At 27.4% G+C, this 20339-nt stretch overlaps 1 protein-coding gene across 2 annotated transcripts in view; it reads right to left on the bottom strand.

The window, feature by feature from the left end:
- Positions 1 to 20339, bottom strand: part of LOC109600888 (sushi, von Willebrand factor type A, EGF and pentraxin domain-containing protein 1) — a 41582-nt gene that overhangs the window by 15631 nt on the left and 5612 nt on the right. For both annotated transcript variants that reach the window (XM_020017066.2, XM_049963724.1), the window contains exon 2: positions 8125 to 8316. In XM_020017066.2, the coding sequence (XP_019872625.2) occupies positions 8125 to 8316 (192 nt within the window). The remainder of the gene's footprint in view (positions 1 to 8124; positions 8317 to 20339) is intronic.

Below are 20339 nucleotides of genomic sequence, written 5' to 3'. Positions count from 1 at the left end.
TCTGTATTTATAAATTGTAAATTCTAATTTAAGTATTAATACAATTTCATGTAAAATAACAATTTAAATTAAAGTACTATAATTCTAGTATTAACACAGTTTGAGGTAAAATGAAGATTTAATTTGAAAGGCAATTTTAATATATATATTTATTTAAATACTTTATAAGTAAAATAAATATTAATGCTCTTAATTTAATTCGAATATTCATAATTAGAATTTTTTGAATTTTAGAATATTACATCTGTAATTATAATTTAAGTATTAATTATAAATATATTTGAATAATTTATTAGTGAAATATTTTATTTATTCAATTTTGAAAATTGTAATAACAAATACAAATATTAAAGTAATCCAAATAGAAAACAAATTTGCTCAACCGTTAGCCAAGAAATAGAAGATCCGAGACGAGAAATCCGAATAGCAAAAATACACACTATCCCGAGATTTACATAACTCGAGATAATTTCAATAATCAGTTGCATAAATAACACGATTACGGAACTGATATCAAATTAATTCACGTTACGTCCGCGGTGTGTTACACTTTACGTCTATTATTACGTCCGACAACGTCGATTTAAAAACCAATCAATAGACAGATAATGGCGCGGATCTAATGAATTCGTTGCTCCGAAATGCCATATTGGTTACGAGATCGAAACGAGGTCGCGGAACATATTTCGTCTTCGTTGTTAATTGAATTGTTGCCGTTTTGTGGGCAATTTTTGTCATTTCTATGACGACATACGCATTCATCGTTGACATTATAAGAGGTATACAAATAAATTTAATTAAAATGTGCAGAATTTAAGAATTAAAGTTTATGAAATATGATTAAAAGGCTGTATTTCTTTAGGAGAAACTTTGGAGAAAAAAATTGCTTAGCTGTCCTTCATTACTGATCATGTTCTACTTGTCTCCAATACACAGGACTAAATTATAAAATCAACTGTATTGAATATACATACAGTTCGGTTGCTTCACTGCTCAAAATACAAAGTTATATAAAAATTATGGGATAGAGATAACCGTACATAAAGGTAGGTACGAAATGTTTAGACACTTAATAATTATAAAATTAATTTAAATTAATAAAATAAAATAGTGTGCAATTCCGCGGCAAAAACGCATTGCAAAACCAGAGATTACATCTGCGCAAACTGCAGCAACACCTTTACAATGGAGCAGAAGCGGTCGACTTGCGTTGCCCGATGATCAGAAATACCGAAACGAGGCAATAAATTACGTTTTATGGGTCAGCGACACCGTGTCCGCATAATTGAGCATCGCAGGAAGTTACGCCCAACGCAGGAATTTCGCCTGGGCACGCGAACTCACGGAAGACGTCGACTAATTGCGGATCCATTATCGACGAAAGAGGTGGAGTACTTTCTGATGCCGCCGTTGCATCCACGTCGCTTTCGACCGCGTCAAAAATTGTAAAATGGAAAAGTTCCTCCTCAACAACGGGGATCTTAGTAGCACCCTACGACCGGCAATAAATAACGCACTTCAAACAACATAATCGGTTCCATTAACGCAAGAACTAAACGAAGAAAGCAAACAAAACGCGTAACTGTTGCTTTGAACAAACACGCGTTTAAACATCCAGAACTTCAAAGTAATACAGTTCCTCATCGCTTTATGTTTGACATAATAATTGGGCCTCGTTCTAACGTCGATAATCATCAGTAACCACAATGCAGTTTATATAACCTCGATTGTTTCAGCAGTTTTTTCATGCTTGAAATCGACGATTTGAGCATTATTTAAGCACATCGGTTTTTCGAGTGTCGGCTCGAATATCTGTCGGTTTTTATTGTTCTATTGTAATCGTTCTGTTTTTGATGTGCTGGTTGCAAAATGTTAGAAAATTGGCATCAATATGTGTTTTGATGAATTTTTGTTTGGGTGTTGAGTAACTGTTCATTAGTTGAGAAACGCGTCGTTTGAACACATAAAAGATGTGACAAAATATTTTAATATTGCGAATCTTAATGAATACTTATTTGTACATGTTTTATTAAGATCTAACACATCATTCAATTTGTCAATTCGACCTCAATTTAAACTTTTAATTAGCCGTAATTAATTATTGTAATTTTTATTATCCAGTTAAATAACTATAATTTAATAATAATCCTAATAAAAAATTACAACAGTTTTGTAATAAATTCCTTCATAGTTTTCAAAAAATTAATGTTAGAATTATAATAAATTTGAAGTTGAAATATTTTGTTTTTCTTATTTTTTGTATAATTTCGCCTTAAAATTATTTTTTTTTAATTTCTAATAAAAAGACAGTAACTCAAAGTATAGTTTTTGAATAAAATTATACAATAAACTCATTAACAATTTTCATATTATTACAAATATTACAATTATAATTAAGATGAATAATGAATAAAATCTGTATAAAATTATAACATCTTAATCTTCTAATAAAAAATACAAACTTTTATGTAAAATTTTACAATAAGTTCATTCAAAATTTTCGAATGAATTTGTGTATTTTCTTCTAAATTACAATTAAAATTAAAATGAATAATGAATAAAATCTGTATAAAATTACACCTTAAAGTTCTAATAAAACACAGAAACTGGAAATATATTTTTTATGTAAAATTCTTGAATAAGTTCATTCACAATTTTCAAATGAATTGATGTATTTTCTTCAATGTTACAATTATAATAAAAATGAATAAAATCTGTACAAAATTTTCATTTCTTATTTTTAAAAAGAAACAACGACTCAAAATATATTTTTGAGTAAAATTTTATTATAGTTCATAATTTTTAAATAAATCGATGTATTTTCTTCTAAATTACAATTAGAATTAAGATGAATAATGAACAAAATTTGTATAAATTTATTTCATCTTAAATTTCTAATAAAAAATAGCAACTTAAAATATAATTTTGTATAAAAATTTTCAATAAGTTCATTCACAATTTTCAAATGAATTTGTGTATTTTCTTCTAAATTAAAATTAGAATTAGAATTAAAGTGAATAATGAATAAAATTATCACTTTCTTAAATTTTTAATAAAAAAAAATAGCAACTCAAAATATATTTTTGAATACAATATTATAATACGTTCATTCATAATTTTCAAATAAATCGATGTATTTTCTTCTAAATTGTAATTAGAATTAGGATGATTAATTAATAAAATCTGTATAAATTTATTACATTTTAAATTTCTAATAAAAAATAGCAAATTAAAATATCAATTTTTTTTATTTTTCTAAATTGCACCATGTTGAATATATATTATTATATTTTTGACACATTTTCATCTCCTCTCCTTAATTACCATACGTACAAAAAAACATAAAATTTCTATTAAAAACTAACAGTAATATTCCACATAAACATGCATCAAAATCAGCCAAACAAATTATCAAGATTAATTGAACAATAATCAAATTATTTGACTCGATGATAAATGGTGTGCGTGTTGGCGAACAACCTGAATTGATTTATTGAATGCTCAGTGTTGAGACGTATCGCCTCTATTATTACGAACCATTTATTAACGCGCTGCTCAAATTATTTCGATTGGAATCGTTAACGCACTGTGCAACAACATAAATTACATCTGCATTATGTACGGAAAACATTCGCGGTTGTTTAACGATCGTAAATTAGTAGTTGTCGAATTATGGTGTTTGTGCCATGATAAATTGTCGATGCCGAATTTAATTTGTAAATAGACAACCGGTTTTATTTTGTTGTTGGTCATTGTTGAATAGCATTCTTTCGTATTGTTAACAGATAATGCCGTAACAGTAATTTTTCTGTTGTATTCGATCCGTGATGGAAATTATGGTGTTGGTAATGTGATCAATTAATCAGAAGTTCTGCCGTCAATCAATACGTTTATTAATCCTATTGACCGGCGACGAAGTGATAATTTATTCGGCGTTTCGTGATTTAGTTAAACGATTTCAAGAAGACTTTCCGGTTTTTTGAACTTCTGCCCGACGAAATCACAGATCAATAATTTTTTCTGCACTGCCAAATAGTTGACGTTTAACGAACAATAAGATAATCCAATCATAAAATTGGTTAACAATTTAGTGGGTCACCTTTTGTACTTCACTTTGTTCATTTTATCTGCTACCAACTTTGGCTGGTACAGTTATTGCTGTAATATCGTTTTTTTTTCTTCAGGCCTTTTGTAGTGTTAAATGCCTCGGTTAGATTCGGTTCTTGAATACACGTCACTTTTTTGGCTTCATAAATACGTAAAATTTAAGATAATTTATAATGGAGGCACAATTTTCAATGCTGCAGCACCCAAGCATGTTTCGGAACAAATAGAGCAATCTAAAGTTTGGTTAGTTGTTTTATTTAAATAAATATTAAATATTTATTTTTGTTTAATGACTATAATAATTTTTCCATTTTCTTTATTATAATTAGTAAGTAAGTTTAATTAATTTATTGGATTCTAGTATTACCAATTTTGAATATTATTCCACCCCCTTATGTCTATTACAAGCTATCTTTTGTTTTCTAAATATTGCTCAGAAATATTTATTTTTTGTAGGAATATCATTTTTTTAAATACACCCTGTATATATATATTTTTGAATATATCGACAATTTTTTTGTTTCAAGTTCAAAATTTGAAAAGTTACTCCACCCCTCATAATTATTATAAGTACATTTATTTAGATGTAAACGAGATAGTGAAACTATATTTTGTTTTTTAAATATTGCCCTGAAATATTTATTTTATAGGAATATTTTTAGAAATACACTCTAATGGTATTTTTTTGAAGATACTGACAATTTTTTTTGTTTCAAGTACAAATATTGAAAAGTTACTCCTTCCCCTCATAATTATATAGCACAATAATTCAAACTTTCCAATATTTTCCAAATATTGCCCTGAATTATTTATTTTTATAGGAATATTTATTTAAATACACTCTAATGGTATTTTTTTGAACATTTTTGACAATTTTCTTTGTTTCAGGTTAAGACTTTGAAATAGTATTTTTTTGAAGTTCATCTCACACTTTAATCTAATCGTTTATAACTTTTTAATTGCTCAATTGATTTTAACTAGCAATAATTGAGTAGACAATAAAAGTATCTTTCAAATGAAGTGTTAGAAGATTTCCCTTTCCGATGAAGTAGTTAATAGGCCCCAATTTGGTACTGTCAACTTTATGGTTCAATTTAGTTAGATTGACAATTTTTACATGGTTTTTACTTGAAGTGGACATCTTATTCCATACAAAAGCTTTTACGACCTAACTGAATATTACAATTAATTTTTACAATTGTGTACAAACTAACCAATAGAAAGTAAGTCAAGTATGTTCAGTTTATATTTAAAATGAGTTTTTTAAGCTTTATAATATAAACATACAATATAAAACCTAATATTTTTATATTCTTTAAAATATCAATTTTACTTTTTTGCAGTATATTGTATTAAAATTTTTTATTATTTAATTGGAAATCTATAACACAATAGCATTAATAGGTCAGTCAGTTTCATATCTATAAAATTATGTTTTCCTTTATATGAATATAGCTTGTTTTATTATAAACAATATAATTTAAGAATATACATTTTATTATAATCAATTCTTAATTGGCAGTAATCTATTGTCATTTTTTGTAAATAATAGCATATATTCATTAACATGTGGATCTTTCCAAAAGAGCTTTATTCTTATTTTATTTATTTTAAAAATTACTTTTTAATATGTTGTATTTTGTTATGGAATATGAATGTGAATTTAATACCTTGTTTTACTCTTTTACAATGTAATTTAAATATTTTATATAATCAACTCTTAATTGGTAGAAATCTAAGTTTACTTTTGTACATAGTAGCAATTTTATCATTAAAATGTAAGTCTATTCAAAAAGGCATATAAAAATAAAAGAAATTAATTTATGCTCAGTTTATATTTATTAAATTACTTTTTAAAACATATATTTCCTTACGAAATATGAGTGTACTTAATATTTTTATTACTATTTGACTATGAAATGTTAAACGTTATATTTATTTCTTATATTTAATTTAAAACATTATATTTATTGTTTTAGAGAAAATTTTATTATAATCTCTCTTTTTGTACATAGTAGCACATATTCATAAAAAATAATGACTAAAGGAAATAAACAAAAAACGAAATATAATGATTGGATTATTTGTAACAAGTTCAAAGTATGAGTTGTATAATTCCAAGAGACCTGTTCACAGATAGTCTGCTTAATCAAATACCGCATTCTTTGTGAAAGCATGCTCGCCGTGGGAACCTTGACCTTATTTTCTTGTTGTTTAATGTGTAGGGTCTAGGACAAGCGTGAATTTAGTTAACCACAAGAAATCTGGTCAGTTTTCATTCAAAAATTAACTCCACTTTAGTGCTTAACTATATTTTGTGTTCACGGACTGGAGACGTTGTAATTAACTCCCGAAAAATAATTTTGATCATTTGTGTAATTATTAACGAAAAAATGTACAATTTGAATTCCAGGTCGCTGTATGTGTGGTGGATGGTATAATCTGTGAGGAATTTCTTAAAAACCTGTTTGGATGAATATTAATATGATACGCCCATTCGAAAAATCATCAACGACCTACCGTCATGAACATGGGCATATCCCCATGGCTTGAGCCTTTTCGTAATTATCATAATTTCGTATTAAAATTCTTTGGAAAACACGCATAAAGAAATATATTTATGAACACCATTCAAATCAGAAGTTTAATCTCCATTGATATGTACAAAATTATATTTAAAATAATTTCAAAATCACCTAATATAAGAAAGTTTAGTTTTACACCATATATAATATTTTGGAAAATTGTTTCATAGCAGATATTTTTGTTTGTCACTCCATTTGTAAAATTATTTTGAATAAATAAATATATATCTCAAAAACAAGTAAAGATAGAAAATTGTTTCAAAATGCAGTGGGTCCAATATTTTGAACAGAATTCAAAAATATAACAAAGGTATGAAATTTTTCTAGTCATTTTATTTGAAACTGGAAAGTTATTGACCGTTAAGGTCGGAAAAATAAACCAAAATATATATATATATATATATATATATATAATATAATTTGGAATTCAGTTAATAATTTTTGATAGGATACTTGTTTGTTACCAGGTGTATACCAAGAATGAACTTTTCAACATTACAATTATTGGTAATACAGATATATATATGAAAATATTTTGATATAAAAATAAATATGTCAAAAAGAAGTGAAGTTAAAAAATTGTATCAAAATGCAACACGCCCAGAACTTTGCATAGAATTAAAAAATATAATAATGAGATGAAATTTGTTTGATCATTTTATTAGATGTAAGAAATTTATTGTATTTAAGATGAGAAAAGTATAAACCAAAATAGCAAACACCCTCTTTATTATTTTGGAATATAGTTAATAGTTTTTATAGGATACTTTTTTGTTAAGATTACAGGTATTTTAGTCACTCCGTATGTGAAAATTTTTGATCAACTTAAATATTTCAAAATGCAGTAGATACAAAATTATACGTAGAATTCCATTATATAATATTAAATTATTACTGAAAATATTTTAGATTTTCTCTAATGAATAAGTTGGATGAATCACACGTATATTGGAACAAGACCCAAATATCGTTAATTATCTTCCAAGTCTATTGTTTACAGTTTCGTCTCTCCCACGATACATGAAGTAAAAGTAAAGCAATTTGTGGGTAGCCGACTCTAGCTCGCAATTAGACGAAATAATATTCAAGCACCAACTGAATAATATGTAGGTCGTGCATCAGTTATAAAAGTAAAAAACCAAGTCCGGAACCGTCGAGTCATTTGGGCAAACTTCCTGTCGACGGAACGCCACTTGTGTCAATCGTTGGCGTACCCCAATTACATTAACCGACTTGGACAAGTGAAATTTTGCTTTTTTCCGTGACACATTACTCCTGTTGGCGTCTCCAAGCGCCTCCGTGAATGTGTAATGAATCATTTTCGGTATGAGGTACCGTTACGTCTATCGAGTACGTGTGTCAAATCGATTAAATCAACCCACATCACGATTGCATGAGGTAATTAGGCAAGATTACGAATTTCGAGACTTACCGCAGAATGGTATTCCTTCGGGTAACCATTGTCCGCCTTCACACACCCTGCGGGACGGCCCCAACAGTTCGAAGCCTCGTTCGCAGGTGTAGGTGGCCACCGAACCGGGTCCGAGGTTTTCATCGGAGAACACTACTGAGGAATGGGCGGGGGCACCTGGAAATCTGCATGCCGATTTTTCACCGGTCACTCCTGAAACAAGGTTAATTAGTTAAAAAATGAATGATTATTTTCACATATTACTTATTAAATAAAAGCCTTAATGAGATTTTGTGTTTATTTGTTGTACATATTATATATACAGTATAAAAAGAGTTTGATCCATCTGAATCCTGAAAGAGACATCATGTGCAATAGAGATAGGAAGTCTCCCACCATGGGATAGACTTCTACTGTCTCTGTCAAGCATGATGTCTCTCTCTCTATAGCAACATGATCGTTTTTTAGTTAGGTTATTTTAGTAGATATATATGTTGGTAGTATGTATGTAATCTCAAATGATATTAAAATAGTAATAAATTGAAGAAAAGATGAAGAATATACTATTTTCTATCATCTTATTTTTTAACAAATTTTGTTTCAAAGTTGCTACTATTAGATTATACAAAAAGTTACTAGAAAATTGGAGACAAATTTTATATTTGTTCTATTTCCATTTATTTACTAATAAAAAATAGTCACCTATTTCTGTCTTATACTGATTTACACTAATTATTCGGCAGTGTGACCAACTTGATCGTTTTTAGGTTAGGTTATTTTAGTAGATGTAACATGTATATATTTATAAACAAACTCGGGTTATGATTTGCTAGTATTAGATAATTCCAAATGTCATTAAAATAGTTTTACAAAACTGGTGAAAATAGGATTTATTCTATTTCCTATCTCCTTATTTTCTAATCAACTTTGCTTCAAAGTTGCTAGTATTGGAATATATAAACAGTTACTAAATGTTACTAGATAATTGGAGACAAATTCTATATTAATTCTATTTCCATCAATATATTTGCTATTTATATAAACAATATAAATTTAATTTATTTAATTTAGATTTGTTCAGTATAATTATGGATATGAGAATATTTGCATGTGAATACATAATTCGGATTGTGTTTTGTTACTGCTTTTATATGTCGTTTAAACACAATTTCACGATTGGTTAATAATTATCATATGACAACTATTAGGGAATAATTATTATGATAAGCATCACTATAATTTTAATGGTAATAGTTTTAAATAATTATAATGATGCGTATTATCAGCTGATCGTGAAATTATATTATTTTATAGTAATAAACATATTTTATTTAAATTTAGTTTTTTTCTACAAACTCCCATTTATGGAAGTTTTTAGATACTGTAGATCACTTTATAATAACCAATGCATAAAAGGTAATTATCAAGATAATACTTATTATCTTTCACAATATACTGAAAATATGTATTTTTACTACTAACAAACATACTGTAATGTCGTTTAAATAATATAATTTTACGATTAGTTGATAATTATTATTAACAACTATCAAGATGAGTGTCAGGTTAATTATGATTTAACCCAAATTTAGTATTTACAAAATATTTTCGTATAAATTAAAAAATGGTAGTTATTATTGATAATCAAACAAAAATACATTATTAATTTTGGACATATTATTCGATCCATCAATTTCTTGAAACTTGATAATAATCAAGGCTAAATATTTTTTTTATTTTCAGTCTTAAGAAAATAAAATTTCACGATCACTTGATAATTCTCACCTGACAATGATTAAATCATAAATTTCAATATAAGTATCGCGATCTTTATCTGTAATAATTATCATCGATAAATATAAGTGAACACTAATTCCAAACTATGTATGAAATATTTCACTATACATTAAAAAGTGACACGTATGATTGATGATCCAAGAAAGAGACATTATATTTTTGGTCATAAATTGTCCGTTTTGAGCCCATCAGTCCATATGTCTTTTAAACTTAATACGTGTTTACGGCTAATGTAATGCAAATTAAATAAACGCCATTTTCAGCAAACGCCATATGGAAATGCTTAATTTTACTGTACCTTTACTCACTTTTAGAATCTCGTTTGTAACTGATTTGTTCGGACAGATGTTGAATTTTCAAACAAACATTTTATCAAAACGTAATTTAATCATTGCAATGTAAAATTAATGCCGGATTTACATCTAACAGTATAAGTTAATGTGACGAAGTTCTTGTGCAAATGTTTATCTAGTTAAATTTTGAGGGCAACAATATTTGCACAAAAGCATTTTGAATGACAGATTTTTTTCGTGAACAATAGTTGTGTACAAATGAAGCAATTTCTAACGTTGAATTACGTAATAACGAACTGCAAGTTGAATATAAATTGTCACACATTCCGAAAATTGTTTTCCGCATACCATCTGTGAATTTGTGCATCAATAAAAATGTTTACGACCTTACGATTTTTACAAAGTGTCCGGTTTCTCTTCTTAAAAATAAAATTAAATTATCCATGGAATTATTTATGCATTGAATGAAAGCAAAAAAGTTTTAGACACGTTGTTTTTAACAGCCAATAAGTTGGGAAATATCGGAGTTTAAATGCGAAAAGGAGAAAGGCCATAAAACCTATGAACAATATGTGTAGGTACTTTGCAATTCAACCAGTTGCAAATTGTTTCAACATGAGCCACTATGTTTATTTATAAGTGTTATAAATGTTATATAATCTAGGGCACTTGAAAATAAATAAATTTGTTTATGTTGTTTTTTTTTCAAATTTTTATACCAATTAAAAATTATTATTATTTATCAACTAAACTATCAGGTGTTAAAACACATGTAAACATTGACCAATTTGTGTATTATATGAATAAATTTTTCATCGGTGTGGATAACATGATTACTTATAGGTTAGGTTATTATAGTATATTTAAATCCTTTGATCCTACTGAATTTTGAGAGAGACATCATACATGACAGACAGTAAATGATTTCCACTATGAGCCAAATTTGCAGACTTTTTCTGTCTGTGTTGTGCATGATGTCTCTCACAAAATTCAGTATTATCAAACGGTTTTCGATTGGTATATGTTTATAAACAAACTTAGGTTATAAATTGCTAATATTGGATGATATAAAAAATACTAAAAAGTTACTAGAAAATTGAACAACAAATTCTATATATATTTTTTTTATTTATATCAATTTATTTGATAAATATTGGATAATAAAGTCACCAATTAATGTATTATAAGTGATTATCACATAATTTCCATATTATAGCTAATAATTTACTCATAACAATTTATTACATAATTTATTGTCTAATTTATAGGCAGAAATTTCTGATTTCACATATTAAATATTCGGCTGTGTGAGCAACATGATCGTTTTTAGGTTAGGTTATTTTAGTAGATGTAACATGTATATGTTTGTAAACAAACTCGGGTTATGAGTTGGTATTATTAGATAATCCTAAATGTTTTAGGATTGTATATAGTTTACACAATTGGAGAAAAATAGGCTTTATTCTATTTTCTAACAAACTTTGCTTCAAAGTTGCTAGTTCTGGAATATATAAAAAATTACTAAATGTTACTAGAAAATTGGAGGCAAATTCTATATTTATTATATTAACATCAATTTATTTGCTAATAAAAAATTAAATAATAAAGTCAACAATTTCTGTGTTATACTGATTTCCACATAATTCTTTATTTCTAACATAATCTAATTTACGCATAACAATTTATTATACAATTTATTGTCAACAATTTGTGTATTCTACATATTAACAAACTTTGCTTATAACTTGGGTTAGGTTAGGTTAGTATTGGATAATATCAAGAGTTATTAAAATGTTTAACATTTACTATTAATATAAATAAATTTGTACGGACCCATTTTGAAGGGAAATGCTCAAAAGGACAATATAATTATATTCATTATTTGACTTTAAAAATCAATATATATTGGATGATCTCAGTTGAGTAATAGAGAAATAGAATTTAATTTTTATAGTATGCATTGAATTTTTTTGACCATCTTTTGAGCTACATTCAGTAACACCGCCATACAAGTATGATGGATGAAACGAAATGTAGTTATGAATTTTTTATTTAATCCAATTACGTTATAACATCAAATCGATTTTTTGTTCTGCCCCAACACATTTTTGCTCTAATAGCATTTTTCAAAGAACCGTTCCACCTAACGAAGTACACCAGTCCGTATTACAAGTTATTAACAGTATCCGAGTAAAGTGTTACCGCGTAAGCCAGTTCACTGCTGACTTTTTCATTCTGTTAATTTTAATCGAAAGCAAGAAAATCATTCAATATGGCCAGACGGGTCGTTTGCAACCGAACTGAACGGTAACTGTTCCGATAACTTCTGCGGAATTGCGTGAGGTCATTTCGAAAGACAAGAGAGAACCATGTCCATAATTACTAACTGCTCCTCAACTGATTTATTTTATATCATTGCGGAACGTCGATCGTTACTCGATTTGTTGAAACAGATTACGTCGCTGTTGTGACTTTTTAATTGTACGGTTGTAAGTCAACGTTGGAAATGATATTAGTTAAATTACACCAGGATCGTATTAAAGTGGAGATTGTTTATGGTGTCTCGTTTTGTCAACTGGGTTATCCTCTCACTAGGAATTCATGTTTGCCCGTCGTCTGCATGTTGCTAATCTGCAATTTATTTTTATGTAATTGCCTGGCATAACGATTAACACAAAATAGAAACTCACTTGAACAAAAGAAGGTTAAACTCCTAAAAGTTAGAAGATTATTACAATTAGTCAAGGCAATATTTGCAAATTGACGATTTACGATCGGCAATACAATTAAAAACGGCCGGGAGCACTAAATTGGAGGATTAAAACACGAAATTACCACGCCAGTGGTAAATCTCTGTACTGTTAAAGCAACTAACAACATTCGACATCTGGGAGACCAAGTTAATTTTCTAAGCAGCAACAGCTTTTATAATTAACAAATTCCCATCTCTGCTTACGGTTAATCATAAGCTTTATTGAGTCGTCTGTGCGTGCCAGGTCACGGTGTACGCAATATTACCGGGCTGTGTGATCCTGAAAATTATTCTAAAATAAACGTCGATATGGAGGAAGAATAACACGACCTAGGTTCAGAACATTATTCTGTTCCGCTCCGATTGGACTGCACGCGGCCACTTCCGCGAACGCGAGCTTCTTACCACTCGTAAATCTTCACAATGGCTCCAATATCAATAATCTCGTTATCTTCCTTGGCCTCAGGCTGAGTCCACTAGGGACGCGCCTCTGAGATTTATTGCCAGTGGATGTCTTGAACTATCGAAAGATCTAATGCATAGATGCTTTGGTGGTATTCACATGTGAATGATTTATTCATTTATGAATACATGGTGGCTCTTTAAAGATGGAAGTAACTAACTAACTTCTTTATTTGTAACATGATTTTAATGAATGATAGCTGAACAAGTAGATAATGAAAAACAGTTTAATTCTTTTTATCATTATGAACGAAACGTCTTAACGAACAAGTATCCACAAATGGAGATGCCAAACATTTTTTTATTAAGCATTAATGTATTCATTACTATTGGTTCTTCAGCTTCAGCTTCACTATTCAACATTTTTAGATATTTTTGACTCTATTCCATAATTCAGTTGTTCAGACGAAATAAATTTATTAGAAGAATCTGATTTTTACTTTTGCCACTTAATATGGTACTTGGTATGATATCCACATATAACAAACACAAATACAAACATAAATACAATCTGAGGTTACTTCAATATAGCCTAACTTCCTTAATTTAGTATTTATTGTATAAATATCACTTTACCTTTCTTAAAATATTAAAATTGAAATATAACTGAAAGTTTTGAAGAAAATACGGCCGCCCAATTAAAATTTAAAAATCGTTTTTTACTCATATCTCCGTAGTTTTAATCGGAATTAAATTTAATATGCATTATCCTGAAATATGTACCCACAATTTAATGCAATAAACTTTTTTCATATTGTTACAGTGGTGTGGATTCTCTGTGGTTCTTCTCTTTTTCTCATCCTATTTTCTATATCACTGAATATTTCTTAAAACTTTTAAGCTTCTCATAATATTTGCTCAATTTAGAAAAAGAGGGGTACCCTTGACGAATATAGATTATCACAGCCGTTTTTAAGACATTTCAGTTATAATGTTCAAAAAAATTAAAGTAAACATTAATTCTGAAATATCTCAAAAATCACTGTGATAATCAAAATTAATCAAGAGTAACTTTTTACTTTTAAATAGTTCACAGAATGTGGAAAGCTTAACATTTTTGAAAAAATATACAGTGGCGTAGAAAATGGGAACCCCCCAAAATCTAGGCTACTGTCGAAACATTTTGTAATAAGTTTATTATTGGACTGTAGATATAAGTCTTAGGATAACACGAAACAAAATTAATCACGATTGTACCAAAAGTTACATATGTTACATAAGAGAAAAAAATAATTTTTGAAATTTAAACTGTATTTACTTAAGGAAAATGTTTAGTTTTAATTTTTATTTAGATTTTATTCATTATTGGATAAGTTCTAATTGCTTCCTTGTTATAGTTCTACATATTTTTTTTGAATTATGCCAAAATCAATAGAAAATGTATTTTATTAATAAATAATGGTCTAATCAAAAGTTATACATTTTTTTACTCTAAAATTGCTTGAAGTAGAGCTTATAAAGACGATTTAGAAAACAATTTTTATGGTTAGTTCTGAATTTGTTGTCGTCCATATTTTGAGTTAATACCCATTAGAAAAAAAGTTATAAACAATAAAAGTTACGGTTGACTTTATATTTTAGATAGACCACCCTGAATGTGAGTTCCCAGAAACTAAAATGAATATACTAAATTATTTTTATCTCTAGCAAAAATTTAAGAACAACACATGAACCAATTAATTTAATTAAAATTGTAGCACAAAGTTAACATTGTACCATTCATAAATGATTCATGGTTGTCTCTCGGCAAGTTATTCGCAAAAACATGTATCCGTATTAGTGCCAAGTGAACAATAAATAAACATATTCTCCATTCGAGTTTTTCTTGGGCCGGTCCCTTTTGATTGCGGATGTATGTGGCGAGCCGTTTGTGAGCCAACCATGGGAAGTTTTACTACTTTCTCCGTATCAAAGCACGTAATTTTAGATCGCAATCTCGAGTAACTACACAAAACGATGGAAATTATGACGTACCGGTACGGCGTTTATCATCTTACGTGCCGGACTAAATCACCCATAAACAGAGGCGTTGACCAACAGGTTGTAATGCACTAACTACAAAGTGGTTTTTTTTCCTGTTTGCGTGGAACTTCACCTTGTTGTTAATAAAAATCATTGTTACTTGCGTTCGTGCATTCGTGTAAACGCATTTGTTGATTGTGTTATCGACGGTTTTCTTTCGTCGTTCATTCATAAATTTTAATGTTTTCAGTAGAATATAAAAATTAAATCACAAATTAGATAAAAAATATAATTTTATAGTAATAAAAGCTTTTATTATTTATGGTTAAAAATAAAGTAAAAAGTGATTGAAATATTCTTGATTAAATAATTAGAAAAGTTAGTTTTCTATTATGATAATTTTATAGTTTTACTGTGGTAAAACATGTTTTTTTTTTACTTTTTAAAAACTCTTTAGTTTATTTTATGTTCATATAAATATTTACTGCTTAATGTTACCATAATATTTTAATTAAAATATTCTTAATTATTATTTAACAATATTAATTACATTTTGATAATTTTATAGTTTTACTTTGATAAAATATATTATTTAAATAAAAAATCATTTATGAAAATATAATAAAATTAATTACATTCGAAATATTTCATAAATGTATTTAGCGTATAAAAGTAAATCTTAGGAAAGTTTATTTACTGTAAATATTATTTTATATATTGCTATTAAATTTACTGATTAAAGTTTACTCCCCCTATTTTTTTGAGTGTTGCAAATAAAATTATTAGTTTTACATTTTGATAATTTTATAGTTTTACTTTGATTAAATATATTTTTTTGAATAAAAAATAAAATTGTAGTCTCATTACATTATTTAATCACAAATATTTAAAATAAGAATTAAATATTCTGGATTAAACAATTATAAATAAGATTATTATAAGTTTTGATAATTTTAGAATATTAATTAATAAAACCTCGCGCTCATTTTTGTAGAAAAACAATAGTTTATGTTAAATGTTAAGTATTAAATGAAATTCTTAATCATTTATATAAAATAATAATGTAAGTAAAAATGATGCAATACATATTTAATGAAATTTAATATTAATAATTAAAAAGATACATGTTTACGTCATATTAAGAACCCCCCAATAAATTGAATTAAATAAGTGGACTTAAATTTCACCTTAACCGGTTAATAATAATTAATTAAACCAACATAAATCGTCCTTCATAGCAAATTTTACGGATAATTTCTTCATTAATCTACCTAATTGATGCCTCCATTAAACATTAGTTCGTTAACCATTGAGGGAAACTAATCAATCCGATTAAAAGCCCATAAATTGATCCAAAGGCACGACTTTGACCCAGTCCATCTTCGTTTGTGAATTAAAGACACCGTGACACATTTTATATTATAACAAATACCTGCATGAGTAATGTTATTTGTTTTATTTTTACACGGATTTCGATACGTGTATATTATGTGGGTTTAAACACTCATTGCTAAATAGAAAGTCGAGAAGATCTGGATTTAGGATTAATTGTATTTTACGTCACGTTGAGTCGGAAAATGGCAAAGGGATGTACGATTGAAGAAAACGGTTGTCAGAGAGTTCCGTGAAAAAATTTCTTTTACAGCAATGAACTTAAGTGGGAACTCGTTTAGTTACATCAAAACCACAACGTTACACGGACTTAAATAACAATCCATTTATCGAACAACCGTGAATGATCGAAGGTAACTTTCTTCAGGTGTCAATGTCCAATCTTCTTTTGTACGCGTCCCTTTCTCCATAACGAGCCGAACGATTAATCATATCCGAACGATTTTTTCCTTAATTCGATGTACGGATTTGGATATTTTTTAATTATAACGTTCGCAGAATTTGGCGGGAGCGGCCGCTTAATATTAAAATACTTTGCCAATTAATTTGGGTGGATACGAAAAAGAAATTTTGTAGATCTACATTCTCGGCAATTTCATCAATCGCATTTGGTGATTAAAAGAGAAAAGCAACGAACACGCACGTGAATAATTTAATATGTTTCGTTCGGTAGAAAAACGCATTTCTTGAGGCGATAACAGAAGTCATCACCGTTATATTAGGTTGACATGTTGCAACTTTAAACGCTTGTGACTGAGTATTTACATTTTAAACAAATCAACAGTAATTATGCCTAGGATCTTCGTACTATTTATCCGGAGTGTGCCATCGAGTGGACGCCTAAAATCTACAGCACACCTGTCGCATCACCTAATCAATTTTACAGTATTTGCATTATTGCAGATAATTTTTCTTTACGGTGGTTCTCATAAATGTTAATTATATAATTTTAGAAATCCTAAAACAATAATTATGTTTATTTAAACTAGGGACATCACTTTTTCTTTATATTTTCATATTTTATACAGTGTGACCCATATATATATATATATATATATTATTATAATTAAGTAAATCAGGAATGCCTTCAATCTCTATTTTATATTGAAAACACAATTCTATATATGAGGAAAAATTTATGAATACATTTAATATGTAAAAATAATATTTACAGTAAATAAACGTACATAATCTAATTTTACTTACTATAAATTATTATTATCTTATAAAAATGAGCCTACAATTTTAAAATGTATCAAAAAAAAATAAACAAACTAAAACTATATAAAAAGAATATTTACAGTAAACAAACGTACATAATATAATTTTAATATTTACTTTGATACGTCAAATACTTGTATGAAATATTTGAAATTTTAATTATATTATATTTTTTCTATAAATTTATACTTTTATTTACTTTTTTCTTTGATAACATATATTAATTTGAATAAAAAATAAAATTGTCATTTTTGTTTAGAATCAATAATTTATAGAAAATGTTGGATAAAATTAATTAGCAAATTTTAAAAATATCATTCACCACTCCTATTACAGCACTGGATTAAGTACCCCCTGAAATGGGTTTATACCAAATTTCATAAAAAAAAATATACATGTACATAATTCTGTGGAAAAATTAAAAATCATTTTAATATCAATTTTCGTCTTTGATAAATTAAACAGTAGATTTGGTTTTGAGTTAAAATACGTATACATTTTGTTTTTCATGTTTTACAATTGAGAAAAAGTGTTTTAAAATCGGCCAAAAAATACAAATTTTATGGAGTCGTCACATTGTATATTAATTGTATTAGTATTTTTTCCAATTTTGAACAAAAGTGTTAAATATATGTTTTTTTATATTAGTTAAAATCTTTATATTTCAATTTATTATTTTTTGATATTTATTATACATTTTTCATGTTAATTTTGTTACTAAATATTTCAATTTTCTACTAATGAAATTTTCAAGATTCTTAGTGAACTATTTCAAGCATCATTGTTGCTAAATAAAAATAAATCAAACAAATCTCTAAAAGAATATTTTAATATAACACATTATTGATACAACTTTTATGAAGATTCAAAAATCAAAAATACAGTAAGGGTAAATATTCGATTGTTTATTATATTATATTTATTTTATTTAAAGTATACTCATAAATTGTATAATATTTAAAACTATTATACATTTATATTTCTTGACATTCTTCGTGTATTTTCCAAATTAATCGTAATATTAAATATTTTAATTTTTCACTTACGAATCATTTTCAAGATTCTTAGTTGGCTCTTTAAAGAATTAATCATTATACAATTGATGATGAACTCTTAATAAAAATTTGAAATATTCCTAAAAATCAAACAATTCTCTAAAGATGATAATTTTAAATACATATTAAAGATATATATTAGATTTTTTATATTATTATATTTATTTTTGTTTTATTATTATTTGTTTTATCATTATTAAATTATACTCATCAGTTTTATAATAGAGTTTTCTAAAATTTAGGGCAACAACAAATTTACATTTATTGACATCCTTCGTATATTTTCTATTTTAATCATTTTTAATTATACTTATCAATTTTATAATGGAAGACTTCTAAAATTTACAACAATTACATATTTATATTTCTTGACATCCTTTGTATATTTTGAATAATATTTCAATTGTCGATATTTTCAATATTCTTAGTTAGTTAACTCTTTCTTATTAATAAGAATTTATAATGATTCTACAAATCTAACAATACTACATTCAAATTCATTTAAAAAATCCATTAAAGGTATATATTGGATTTTAGTAGATTCATTTTTGTTTACATTGTAATCATCATTTTTATAATAGAAACTTGTAAAATCTAGGGCATTGACAAATTTATACTTCTTGACATTATACTTATACATATTATACATTCCACATTAGACAAGTTAATAAATTTTTCAATTTTCGAAACATTTTCGTGATTCGTCAACTCATTTAATAGATTTAACATTTATGTATCGAGTCTCATAAAAATAAATAAATAAATAAATAGATTTTGACACAGCAACGTTAAAACTGAATATCTCTGTGGTCGTCCGCACATTGAGCGACGTGGGTTGTTACAGATAATTGGAAATACTGTTTCCGCGTTACCGCTATAAATCAGATATACCAGTAAGCAAATACAATTTAGATGATTTAGTGGAGAAACCGGTCGTACATGACGTTTCCGCTCTCAAGTGCAATTCGAATAATTGAAATGAAAAAAGACGATTCGAGAATCGTTTGTGTGTCGCGTGTTATAGACGATTTATGGCGGCAATTTCTATCGGTTTTAAATTAGCTAATTGAGTCATTTGCTTAAGGGGAGATTAAAAAAATGTGGAAGAAATTGTTTGGCTTGTCATCGAACTACGCTCGTTGAATAATTTCCGGAGTGGAGAGTGGGTCAGTGGCACACTCGGTACAATAACGTACGAGATAAAGAGCCGCAGAACAAATCTAAATGACGAATTCTCGTATATGATTTAACCATTGTTGATAAACTAAATCAATGTTTTATTGTGGCACGACGTGAACAGTT

Source organism: Aethina tumida, chromosome 2 (genome assembly GCF_024364675.1).
Source record: "Aethina tumida isolate Nest 87 chromosome 2, icAetTumi1.1, whole genome shotgun sequence".
In the NCBI taxonomy this organism is placed as follows: domain Eukaryota; kingdom Metazoa; phylum Arthropoda; class Insecta; order Coleoptera; family Nitidulidae; genus Aethina; species Aethina tumida.
Note: the sequence above shows the minus strand (reverse complement) of the source record. Positions and strands in the feature narration are given on the sequence as shown.